This window comes from Podarcis raffonei, chromosome 4, assembly GCF_027172205.1.
Source record: "Podarcis raffonei isolate rPodRaf1 chromosome 4, rPodRaf1.pri, whole genome shotgun sequence".
Taxonomy (NCBI): Eukaryota; Metazoa; Chordata; class Lepidosauria; order Squamata; family Lacertidae; genus Podarcis; species Podarcis raffonei.
The window spans coordinates 53,357,789-53,371,468 of NC_070605.1; the positions used below are offsets into that span (position 1 = coordinate 53,357,789).

The 13,680-nt window shown below is 40.0% G+C and overlaps 1 protein-coding gene across 1 annotated transcript in view; it reads right to left on the reverse strand.

The window, feature by feature from the left end:
* Positions 1–8,720, reverse strand: part of URB1 (URB1 ribosome biogenesis homolog) — a 47,084-nt gene extending 38,364 nt beyond the window's left edge. The window contains exons 1-8 of the mRNA XM_053386592.1: positions 8,403–8,720; positions 6,896–7,035; positions 6,096–6,247; positions 4,399–4,531; positions 3,007–3,103; positions 2,286–2,371; positions 1,445–1,570; positions 602–732 (exon numbers count right to left, since the gene is read on the reverse strand). Of these exons, the coding sequence (XP_053242567.1) occupies positions 602–732; positions 1,445–1,570; positions 2,286–2,371; positions 3,007–3,103; positions 4,399–4,531; positions 6,096–6,247; positions 6,896–7,035; positions 8,403–8,553 (1,016 nt within the window). The 5' untranslated portion in view covers positions 8,554–8,720. The remainder of the gene's footprint in view (positions 1–601; positions 733–1,444; positions 1,571–2,285; positions 2,372–3,006; positions 3,104–4,398; positions 4,532–6,095; positions 6,248–6,895; positions 7,036–8,402) is intronic.
* Positions 8,721–13,680: the final 4,960 nt, after the last annotated feature.

Sequence of the window (13,680 nt, forward strand, 5' to 3'; positions counted from 1 at the left end):
ATAGTGCCTCTTCTTCTACTGCCTGCACATGTAGACCAATCTTTTCATAAGCAAAGGCCAATGCTTCACAGAACTTTCAGCTAAGCAGCCTATATCATATGATGGCAACAACTCCCTAAGGGAAACCATACTATATTTTTTAAAGCTCTGTTTAGGCTTCTCACAAAAAATACTTGAAGTATTTTGTTCAGCCTTGTCTTCTGGGAGCTGTAGAGTGTTGGGGCTCCACCCTGTGGCCTTTCTTTAAAAAGGAGCTGGCATAACAATTGTCAATGTTTCTGCCTCAACCAGAATCGCGGTTTGGGACTGGCTGTGGTCCTACACCCCAAGTGCACTTCCACCCCTGATGCACTTCCACTCCTAGGAAACATTCTGGGGTTTGGGGTAGCTTCCTGGCTGCCCTTCCAATTCTATCTTTCTTCATTCCCTCAGGTTCCTGACAAGTCTCAGTTCCACGGTGGGGAATACCTGCAGTCCACGTACGAAACCAAAGCAATTTTTGTACATTTGGTTGGTCTTGTTGAAAATGAGAATCTTTGATTTAAACAGAGAATAGCTGACGGGACTATTTTCAACCACCGGAGCAACTGGGATACTTTACCTGCCAGATGTGCCAAGGCTTGGATCATAAAAGTTAATGCCATGTTTCAGAGAACAACAGAGATCCAGTAAAAAATTATGGACGAGTTTCCTCACTAAGATCTTTCCTGCCTCTTCAGGATCCTGGGTAGCCTGCGTAGAGCACAAAGATCAACATTTACTAGAATCTGTTTATTTGACTATAACTCAGTGGCAGAGCACATGCTTTCCATGCTTCAGAAGGTCCCAAATGCAGTACCTGGCATATCCAGGATCAGAGGGCAAGTGATGGGGAGGGCTCTGCCTGAGAAGCTGGACGGCTGCCATCAGTCAAAGGAGATGAGCAATGGGGAATCAGATCAATATTCCCTCTGGCTGGGAAGTCAAATTTGATGGGCAGAATGGGGTGGCATTTATGAGAAGGACATGAAAAATGGAGTCTCAAGACCTAGCAGCAACCAGCAGATTCTCGGAGGAGAAAAAAGTGAATGGTGAGACACTGTAAAAAGCTGAAGACACTGTTAAATGTCCGTAAGCTGGTTTAGGAAGGATCAGAGAAGACTTTTCTTCTTCACTTCCTTTGCTGTTTTCAGCTGTGCATACTAACCTTCCCCAACCTGGTGCCCTGCAAATGTTTTGAACTCCCAACTCCCATCCCATTTTGAATTTCTGCCAGCCACCCTCAGACCTGGTGCAGGTTGAGTAACAACAACAACAATAATAATCCTTATCCTAGGCAAAATATTATTTTACTACACGGGGCCAGATATAGCTTTCCTCTTTTTATTGGGTTAGTATAAAGGCAAAACCCTTTCTGCTGAGGTTAAACAGTGAAATAGAAAAAGATGAGAAGAAACTGCTGTACCACGACATCTTCTGTGCTGACATCAGTAATTCCATTCCAGCGGTAGAGTGAGGCAATGTGGTTCAATACTTCGACAGTAAAAAAACGCACTTTCTGGGTCTTGCTAAGATTTCTATTGTGAACTACCTAGAAAAAAATACAATACATACACAAATTTCAACTACAAGGCTGAAAAAAATAATCTTTTATCTTGATAAATTTATAATTCTGTATTTTCAGGCTAGAGCTTAGCTTTGAAATTCCTTTGTTCAAGAATGGTCAGGTTTAAGGTCATTAAGAAAGAGAGATTGAAATGTTCTCCCATGCATTTCTAAATATTGCCCTTTCTGTTGTCAGATTATGTACATTTGTTTTATTTTTAGAGTAACCTGTTTGTCCTAGGAAGACTGCAGAGTGGCATTTCTGGTAGATGATTGTTTATACCACACTGGAAGATGAACAAGTGAATGAACCCTTGATTTTGTTAAGTCTTTAAGATGCCACAATACTGTTGTTTTTGCTTCAGCAAACTGAAACAGCTGCCCTTGCCCCCAGAAATTGAAGTTTCAAAAGGAAGCCGTAAGAATCTAGTTATTTTTACAGGATGTACAAAAGATTTTAAACTTCCTAACAGTTGCTTTGAAATACTATTTTCTTGTTTGTTTAAAAGCTCAGCAAATTACAGGCTCCAACTCTTAGGGAATATTTTATGATCAAACAAAAGCTCATAACAGAAATGCTGACAAGATCTAAACTGTAGCCAAACATTAAGGGATTGGTAATTGGAGAGTCTTTGGAAAACCACAACAGAGTTATTTTCAGCAAATAAGATGCAAAGAGTAAAGTCACGTCAAGGTCATACCTTAGTTGCCAATGTGGAAAGTAGAAGGCTAACTGTAGAAATTCTATCTTCCTTCAAACCGGTTCGAAAAATATCTGGGATGAAATCTACAAACCATTTTAAAATGTTAAAAACATAATTGGAAGATGGGAAGCGTTTTTAAAATGAAATCAGTTTTATCAAGTGTTGCCACTGGTGTTACCGAATGCTTTGGTCTGCAAGGTGAGCCAAAAGTGAGTGGACTCAGAATAAACAATGAACTTGTACCATGGAAGAGGGTAGCTGAATTCTGAACTCTACAGTACAGTAAGGATGGCCAACTATGGGGGAGTAGGGGAAATCTGGCCCATAACATTGTCCCCAATCCAAAGACTCAAGTTTCTCCAAACAGAGCTAAGAAGCACTTTAACTTTCCTTTGCTGGGATAGAATAGTAAGGGAATCTTGCCCTCATTAAACTCAGCCACTTACTCAAAAACATGAGCAAAGGGTTCTTTAAATCTCCGTCTTCCTCTACTGATACTATGTGAAGAGCACAGAGGTTTTGCTAAGTTCTCCCATTATGTATCTTGACAGCTAAGTGCCTTGTGCAATACAACTCACAGGCGAATGAAAGTGAATTGCTCCTTTCTAAAGCTTGTATCCAGTGAATTTAGGTACTCGTAACATCCAAACACGGACCTCTCACTTCACAAATAAAAGGGAGATATTAATGCCTTTAAGAAACAGTATTTATAATATACCTTTTAACTCCAGAACGTGGACAAGGATTGTGTTGTCACCAGCAATTAAAAAAGAAACAGCATACTGGATATATGCCATACGAACATCAGGCTTGCCCTAAATAAATGTTAAGAGACATTCAGCAACTTATAAACCCAAATGCCAACTCACTACAACAATTGTAATATGAGGGACTTGATACATATTTAAAAGAGTGACTGCAATTTTAAACAGTTCACAGTCTTCTAACTAGCAGAACCATTTCTATGTTTATCATATTTCATAAGGTGCACTCCATCAGAAATGTAGGCCCAGTGTGGTGTCACTGCTTCCACAGTGGTTTGGAAAAGAGCCTATATATATATATATATAACCACAACTGCTGTTGTGGTTTCCTCACATGTTTACATAAAACAAAAGCAGTCAAAATCCCAAGGGCCATAGATTATTTATGCATTAAACATGGGAGGAAGATGAACAATGTGTATCTGGAACAATGTAAGATTAACAGAAGAGGCGGTTCACCAGTCATATGAATGAATGAACCTTCCTATACAGTTGTACCTTGGAAGTCGAACAGAATCCGTTCCGGAAGTCTGTTTGACTTCCAAAGCATTCAACTTCCAAGGTGCAGCTTCCGATTGGCTGCAGGAGCATCCTGCAGCCAACTGGAAGCCATGCCGGACGTTCGGCTTCTGAAAATCATTCGAAAACCGGAACAATCACTTCCGGTTTTTTATTGTTCAGGAGCCAAAGCGTTCTAGTTTACAGGCATTCAGCTTCCAAGGTTCCGCTGTACATGGGAAGCTAACACATCATCTTGGTGTCCCTGTTTTTATCAGCAGCTTTCTGGAGCGGAACAGCAGACAAACATGTTGCACTTCCATGCACACCTGCATTTTGCAGTAGCAAAATCCTAGGAAAACTGTACAATGTGCTTCTACTAAACTTTGGAAGGAATCCACAGCTTGAATCACACATTATTGCGTGTGTTTGTGTGCATATGAGCTTGCTTGCTGTGAAATTCTCACAGGATGACTTTGCTACTTCTTTTTTATGCAAGAAGGCATTTGTGTAAGGGGGAGGGGGGACATAACAGTTATATCCATGTCATACAAAACATAGGTGCCATTTCATACGAAAGCTCCCCCCCCACAGAAAAATGATGTAGTAAAATCACGTATATATACATTTTTTAAAAAGCCTAAGTAAATCAAGAATCAAAAAATGTTTCCCCTGTGGATCAGTGACAGTTTGAAGCAATAAAACAATCCACATCAATGATGCTCTGCACATGATATAGAAAGAGACTTAGGTATCCCCACCCCCAATTCTAGCTTTACTTTTCACACCACAAAAAACAAATACGGTTAAGCCATCACTTACACTCACTGCATATGTCCTCCTCTTACCTTATAATCTCTCCTCTTCACTAAACTAGGAAGGAATTTATTATTGAAATCAAAGTGGCTGTAGACATCCCTTGCAGCATCCGGCCCCTGTGACACCATTGCAGATAGCAAGATGAGGCACTGGCGAGACAGTCTGTATAAGCAACACAGGAGAAGGAACAGTACATAGGCAAACCAGTCAATGGAAAATTAAGAACTGACACCTTTGAAATTAAAATAGGCAAGTTTGAATTATGTCAACTAAGAGGGGCAGATACCTAGCACGTCAGCACTAGACGGCAGATTTGTGGAGGGGAGAGAAGAATTCCCATTGTGAAAGCCAACATCCTTGTGGCAATGGGAAACTTTGCTGGGTACAATGCTCTCTATTTTTTGTTTCATCGCTTTTAAGATGAATGATTGAAAATTATATAGGCCACTTCTTTATGAATAACTCTACCAGGCTAAGCCCTGTTAAATTATGGTCCCAAGGCTGCCCTATCATTAGAAATGCTAAGGCACATCCCAGACTGAAGTGTTTGCCTGAAAACACTTACCAATAAGCATCTAACCCAAATTTCCTTCCCTTTTGTTTTTTGATTGAAATTCATTGCTGTAGCTTTTTCTTTACTTTTCTGAAGTTTGTAACTGAAAACCATAAAACCTAAAAACTAGCAATTTTGGCTGAGGCAGTCCACCTCAGCAGAAGATTTGAGGGAAAAGATTTCAGTAACTAAAGAGTGCTAGTGTGGTTTTATAATAATAAAACATAATAATATAAATGTTGCACCATTTGAATGTTCTACTTCAGGAAACAAAAATGTCTTGGGCCATCTTTGCCTGGTCTTTCAGTATTTGTAACAGCTCACTTATTAGAAATATGGTTCCAGATTCCTTGCCAAGGTGCAGGAGAGAATGTCAAGATATGGGAACATATCTCCATTTATGGTGGGAATATCCACAAGTTTAACTGTTTTTGAATACTGTGGTTTGTAAGAATGCACTCAATGTAAAAGGCAAAATAATGCCATCCCCACAATTAGCCCTTGTAAACCTCTTTACAGAGGAAGAATCTGTTCCATATAGCAGGGAACTGGTCACTTACCAGACTAACTATTGCAAGATTCTGGAGAGAGAATTCTGGTATACAAAAGTGTAGGATATTACATTATTAGAAAAACTGACTCACAGAGTACATAAAAGTAGTAAGTTTATTTTAATTTGGTATTATTTTGTCACTTACGTTAATATCCATGGGTATGGCCAGGCCCGACCTACAGCTTTTAAACACATGCAGTTGATGTGAGTAACTGTTATTTTTCTACTTTTCTTCCTGTTGATGAGTCTCTTTTTATAGTGGACCCCTGCACTCTGTAATGGATGCTGAACATTATATTTTGAATTTTTAAAAAATGTGCCACCACATTTTTGTAATTATGCTTTGAATTTATGCTGGTGGAGTAGAAGTGTCAAATAAATAAATACTGTATATGAACATGGAAGCAAAAAGAAAGGAGAGGAAGGTCATGGCAAATTAAAGTATTCTCCTAGATCATGGCAAATTAAAGTATTCTCCTAAATCAAGTATAAAGAGTACTTTGTGTACCGTTCCAAGATCTATTCTCAGGATTAAAGTGGCATGATCCTGATCAATGGAAATATTGTTTAATTCAAGTTTTAGACAGTTATATTTGTCCTTTGGTTTGCAATGAACTTACCTGTGACTCTCAGAATACAGAGCAGCATAGATTAATCTCATGTAGCTATTGATTAGCTTCTTTACTATGTTCATCCCTACCACACTGAAGTGGGACAAATCACTTGCTGTTCGCAGCAAAATGCTTTCTAGAGCTTGAAAGATTAGCAGCATCTGCAACATTTAAATACTTTATTATACTTTGTTTATTGGGGTGGGTGGGTGGAGAAAGCAGCAGATATTAGTAGAACTTGAGAAGTCATCATCCTAAATAAAGTATAACATCTAACAACAAAGGAAGCTTCCAAATGTAAAAATATAGCAAGTGCTTAGATCCACTGCTCCCTCCTATAATGGTAATCTCTAAATCAGAATACAAAAAAGAAAGCAAAGAAATATTGTAAATGAATTGTGGACCCTATCTTTGCTAAACAAGGTCTTCAAGGAGACAATTTCTGTAACAGTAAGTCAAAATTTCCAAGCCAATGCTCCAGTCCTATAGTGTAACAAAATGCTTGCCGTCAACGCACAATTTCAAAGGAAGGTGGAACAACAGTGCGCATCACAAACGTGCAGTGCTACAAATCCTACAATATGAAAATATGAAGGAAATATTTCACAGACTTATTGTGAAGACAAATAAGATTATCATTTTAAGTGTTTCGATGTGTGAAATACTTGACAAACAACAAACGTTAATTTAACTTTGTGAAGGTTCCAGTGGAAAGTTTATTCCTTATTGCTTTATGTTACCAATCAGTACTTGTTCACTGTATACACAACTCATCATAGAATGCTAAATGCAACAAACGAAATACTGACCTCACTTTCAGGCCGCCTTTCGCCATCCAGAAGTTTTAAAATTTCTGTGCACTCAACAGAAACTTTTATGTATCCCTCTACAACATCATACTGTTCTGCTGATGGTAATGATTTCGCTCTTGATATGAATGTTTCCAAACCTGGAACAAATCAAGGACTTATTCAACACTTGCCCGAAATCCTTGAGAGATGCTGCCATTCAGTATAGCCAATACTGAGCTAGATCAACCAGCTAAAGAAGGCAGTTTCCTATGTACCTAGAAACCACCAACAACAAATTGCTGGCATTAATACCTTGCCAATGCAACCTCTGGGAACAGAACACAGGTGCAGACCGACAAACAAATGGTGCAACAGTAACTAAGTGGAAAACAAATTTGTAATATTGCACCATAACGAAGTTGGAGCAGTGAACTAGGAGTCTATTGCCTGGGTAAATCTGAAGATTTAAATATTATAAATAAAATCACTGAATCATAGACTTGTAGCGTTGGAAAGGACCATGACATCATCTAGTCCAACCCCATGACACTGAGATTAAGAGTCTCTTTTTTTATGTTGACAAGCTTCCCTACCTGGGGACATCTTGCAAACTTTCTACCCCCTCCAACTGCGCACTTCTAGTGTAATATATAAACAATCAGTCCCACTTTGTGCTCTGCATTAATCAATATGCAGATATTTAGCAGTGTTTGTCTGCTAAAATAACATAAAATGTGCAGTTGCTGCCCAAGGATTGGAGTTAATTTACACAACAATGTTCAAATGATTTTAGCTGTATTTAAGCTAAAATGGGATTGTTACGGGCTGTACTTTTTACACTGCGTTGCCATTTAACTCAAACGTTTACATTTACCCTTTCAGACCCTACTGTATATACATACTAACAGTGGATTACATTTCATGCATGTGATGAAGCAGGCACTACTAGATCACCCCATAATAAATGTGCTGAGTCTTTAAGGTGCCACAAAACTCTGTTGCCTTTAATGAATCTACAATCCCTTGTGCTATAAGAACTTGCAACAAGGGAACCACTTGAACTAACTGCGTAAATGGGATAAAAACTTGTGTTTGAAATAACTACAATAATCCCCTACAACTATGCAGATTGCTGCTCTTTTCTTTCAAAAAGGGCTATTCTGATGGACAAGAGTTGCGGGGGGTAGAGGCGATCTCTGCGACGTGCATCTTCCTCGACGGAGCGGTTAAAGTTAATTACTGAGCATCCAATTTTGGTGGAAAACTGAGCAATGCAACTCATTGGGGTGGCGAAGCAGTACTCGGCTATATAAATCAGCAGCAAAGGGGGGGGGGGGAATCCGGGGGGCGGTGGTGGTGGAGGAAGGGTAAGCTACGCTATTGCCCAAGGATAGCTGCTTGGCCCTTGCCCAGACACGGATTCGCAGTGCTTTAACCCCCAGGGGTCGGGGAGAAGCGTTTGGGGAAAGAAGTGGCGGAGAACAAGCAACCGATGTGGCGAACACGTGGGGAAAGCAGCCCTCACCCTTCATGGCGGCGCTGGGGTCGCGCAACGTGGACTTGAACTGGGTCCCGGTGAGCTCCGCTGCCTCGTTACCGCGGGCCCGCTTAGGCGGCGGCGGCTTCTCCTTCTCCTGCCGCTTGGCCGAAGCCGGGCTTTTGCGTTTGGCGCCCATGACCAGGAGCAACCGCGACCACAGATGGAAGCCCGGCTTTGCCTCGCTGCTCTCCGCGGCAGCCGGAAGCGGCCCGGCCGCTGTTCTTTCCCCGGGAAACGGGCAAGCGAGATTAAGGTTCCGCTTTAGGCCGCTTAGGGAACTTCAGAGGAAGCCGCTGAAAGGTGTCCTTCGCAGTCCAGCGACCAAGAGACCGAAGCCGACAGCGGCCCCTTCTGCTTCTTCAGATGCAGCCGCCATCCCTCTTTGTCCTTTTACTTGTGTCGCCCCCGCCCGATGTCTTCGGACTCCAGCGGCTGCCAGGGGTGGTGGGTGCAATGGATCTGCCTAGGGAGAAGCGCAACAGGTTCCCCTGTCCTGCCACAGAGGCTTTTCCGCTGGTTGCTGCCATATGAAGTGAGCGGTGCACGAGGGCGCGCACGCTCTAGGGGGCCCACCGAACCTAGAAATCTTAAATTAGGATGCGCAAAAAAAAATCCATTCTGCACACTAAGTTAGAATAGCATTGGTTTGTGTTTGTTTTTTCTCTGACAAGTGTTTCTACTTCCGAAGCTTATCCGCTGTTACGAGCGAAAGAGATTCATAGCGAGGATTTCTTGGAGGCTAGTGGTGTCAGCGTGAATGGCTTATGCCATCGGACTTTCTGCTACTTTTGAAGAATTTTCTTGCTACTTTTGTCAACTCTGGTCTTCAGTGATACGCTTTCCTGCACCGGTGCCTGTTTTTTCTCTGTCTGGCAACCGTAGTTGTTTATATTTTAAGAACACAGTGGTAACTTAAAGGCTCACCTACTACTGCTGTGTGCTTTTCGTTTATCATGGTTTCTCTAATGTTTGCCTAAACTCTCCAAAGTGAAGCTTTATATGTTTCTAGAAGCATTAGACTGCCGCATATAAATGCTGCTGTTAGCGGAGTGAGGTGGCAAATGGGTTTTCTTTACCCTTATGTGTGCTCTCTCCTGCCCACATTTATTTTCCTTGTTGTCTGGGCACATGGTTCTGCATTTAGTATTACATCACTAGTAGTATTTTGTTATTTTTATCTTGCTGCATTATGTCTGATAAAATAAAAAACTTCCATGCTAGCGGAAATGTGAAAAAGAAAGTGGAGGTTGCTAAACTACAACTCACATCATCCCTGGCCATTGGCTATGCCTACTGGGGCTAATGGGAGTTGAAGTTCACCATCATCTGGACAGCCAAAGGCTCCCCAACCCTGGCATAGTGAAATGAATTTGCTAGCAGAAGATGTGATGGCCACCAGTTAGGACATCTTTAAAAGAAGGCTGACAGATTTGTGGAAGATAAGGCTATCAATGACTGCTAGGCATGAAGGTTATATACTTCTTTCAGAATTGGAGGCAGTATGCCTCTGAATACCAGTTGCTGAGAAATAGCAGCAGGAGAGTGCTATTGCCCTTATACCCTGGTTGTGGACTTCTCATAAGCATCTGGTTGGCTGCTGTGAGGAACAAGATTCTGGCTAGATAGGTCTTTGTTTTGATCCAGCTGAGCTCTTACGTTTGGCCCCTTCCAGCCCCACTATTCTCCAGGAGTATACATAGTCAAAAGTGTTTTTTACCCACCATTTACACAAAAACATACCCTTACATTCCATGTTAATTGTTTCAGAATAACTAAAGTTGCATAAACACAGCTGCCATGGAGTAAGTCCCATTGAACTCAGATATGTGTTTCTGTTTAGACATGCTTAGGATTGCACTGCACAGCCCTAAAGCAGCACTCTTCCACTTCGGCACAAATTCTAAACTGTTTATTGGCTTAAAGTGTTCCCTTGAGATTTATTACAGTTGAAAAGGTTAAATTATCATGCAAGCATGATACTCAAAACACCTTTTGAACTTTTTACTGCTAAGAGAGCAGAATGTAAAATTAATCCTTGTAAATGAGAGTCACATATTTCAAGTTTCTCCCCTTTTTCATCCATTGTTGGTTATAGTTACTTACTCATATTTACTTCCTTGTGAAACATGTCTATGAACCTAGCAGTGTTTATACTTTTCCAAGTAGTATTTAAGAGGTGTGGTCTGCTAGTCTGTTTTTTGTATCCAGGGTCTAGGAGATTAGTGTATTAAATTTGATTCTGAATCAAGTCGATATACAATGTAAATCTTACTCCAGCTAGAATGTATATTCAGTTGTAGTATCATTTACAATGCAGTGGGCATACACTTTACATGTTATTCAAACTAATCAATTCCTCACCCCATCGCTAGTTATGAGGGACTTCTTCACAAGCAATGCCATCTTGTAAACTTTTTTATTTTGTATTTTTGTTTACTAATATTGGAATTAGGTTTATTTCCTTGCTGATTGTGCATTCCTATGCTATATGAATCCAGCATGCCTATCCCACACCACCACCACAACAGCAGGGCAATCCTGCATAAAGTCTACTTATAGGAGAGCAATAGATTGTGTTACTGGTCTTGGATAAAAATTACACAAGCATCATGCTAAGGATAATGTGCACACAAATGTTACACACACACGTTCTAATAGTGTTTTATTAATGTGTTTTAAAAGGGAGAAAGAGAGAAAAGATTTGACACTGCATTCCCAAAACATCACTGTATGTTAACACAGTACAATCCAGTTAACAATAAGCACTTTTATTTCTATTGATTTTTGCTTACAGTTCTGCCATAGAATTCAGTAGGACTTAAAACCTTGGTTGGATCATATTCATATAATGCAGCGAAAAAGTGAATAAAATAATAACCTCCAGGAGAAATAGTGAAAATCTTCCATCAACATAGTCTTCATAAAATAAATGAGGATTATTTGTACAGCAGGGAATACAATTAAAATGTCGTAGGAAGCTACATCAGACATAAAATAAAACCTGCCAGCAGGCTAATGTATATCATATTGCTACTTCAATAAAATGAAGAAAGCATCTGGAAACCATAGGGGAAATGTTAGGCTCTAGTAACAGCAGTTGCAAACAGTTAATTTAGGACCCTGAATTATACTGAGTTAAATAAAACCATCCTAGAGTTGAGCCAGGCCGCAGTCCTTTACAGTAGACATGCCTAGGATTGTGCTATTAATTAACTTTTAGAACTCGAATGAACAATCCCCTATCCCTCATTATTAATTCAAAGCTTTAACTAAAGGGAAATCTGTTTTTCTTCATTGAAAGATGCAAGGGCATGAAGAACAGAATCACTGCAATTTTTGAAATTTTAATTTTATAATGTATATGAAAAATAGAATTTGTGGGACTTTTGTTAATAGTTCTGAAATATATATATATTTATGAAAAGTTGTCTTGGAATGCTTTGTTTATTCCCATTTCCATAGAAACGGAGACTGAGTCTGCAAACATGGGGTGCCTTGTTTTAAATAACCACCATATAGTGATTATTTTAAACTACTTGCTTTGTTTCAACTAGCCATGACATTCATTTCCATAGAAACAGGGCCAGAAATGGCAGCTGAGTCGTTAAAACTTTTGGGGGGAAGATTTACTTGGTGTCAGGGAATGAAGTACTTTAAAATGGTCTCACTGGTGAGAAACTTCTGTAATTGGATTCAGACAAACAGAAATTTATCAGGCAAAGGAAGAGACTGAGATGTTTAAGAGAGTTGAAGGCATATCAGCAATCTTTAAAAAGTAGTGATAGACCATAGACCTCTATAACTTAAAGTGCTATTACAGCCGGGTTGAGCCTGGCTGCAAATTTATCAATAATCTACTATAATCTACATTCTCAGGTTTCTCTTGTTTTTCTGACTGTTGCCTTAGAAAGAAAAAACCAGACAGTATCAATTTCATTTGTGTTAATACTGAGCTTTGCAAAGGCTGGATAGTCGTCTGTCATGGATGTTTTAGTTTAGATTCCTTCATTGCCGAGGGTTGGACTGGATGACCCCTGAAGTCCCTTCCAATTCTATGAAAACGTGACATGAGTTTTAAGTTGGAAGAGAGAAAGGGATTGAGAAAGAGCCAGTGTAGTATAGAAGGTAGACTAGAAGCTGGGAGACCCAGGTTCGAATCTCTACCTAGACCTCGCTACTTCACTTAGTCATTGTCTCTAAGCCTACCTGGCAGGGTTGTTGTGAGCATAAAATTGGAAGTATTGTGTATGCCACCTTGAGCTCCTTGATGAAAGGTGGAATATAAATGCAATAAAGAATAAAACATAGACATAATATGAAACTGGTAATCTGATTATTTTTTTTATTAACATTTATAGACTGCCCTAAGAGTTCTTGGTAGCAAAGATGCCTATGTGTGTAGCCTTTCTGGTGTAGATGTTCATACTCAATGCATGGACATCAGAGGTTGCTGTTGACATCTGTCTGTCTCAGGAGAGAATGGAGGAGTGTGCTTTGGGGGTGAAGTCAAATCGTTGGGGAGTTACAGCACCAGTTGTGGCTGTAGAGACCAATGTGGGAGAGACGTGAAGGGACTAAAGTAAAAATATACACTGGTACCATTATAAATACACACCAACTATTACCAAATAAAATCCACAAAGCATTTAGAGGCTATATTGAGAGGTGCTGAAGAATTGCAGAATACTATACTACTTGTCCAATACTAATTACAACTATCAAGTATAGTTGTACAAACTTGCAGTACTTCATTAAATGTTGGTAAACTGTGCAAATGTATCTTTAGCATCACTTGCATCAGCAGTCTCCAACGTCATCATGGCCATTGCCACTGGTGCAGGATCATTACATGTTACACTCTATATACCTGAAGTGTGTTAATTCTTACACAGAAATGTTTTCATGATAGGAATTTAAATTTCATTTCTAAGCCGGGAGTATAGGGGTTGTTTTTTTTTCTTGAGCAGAAATTATGGTTTGTGCTTGTATGTATCCTGGGGAAATACAGGTACACCTTGCTTCACACAGTATGGGTTTTTTTCCTACAGTCTTCATCACTCTATTGGAAAAACTCTACACCACCAACTGTGAAGTGTTGTGCCAATGTTTTTATTTCACCATGAGTGACAAAGCAGCACCATGTTCTGAGAGTGTACATTGATACTAGGAGGCGAAATAATACGTGACTCTCCTGTGCTTTCTATCCAGCATTTGCAATGCAATTTATAGATAACATACTAAGAAGTTTAATGGGAAAAGGATT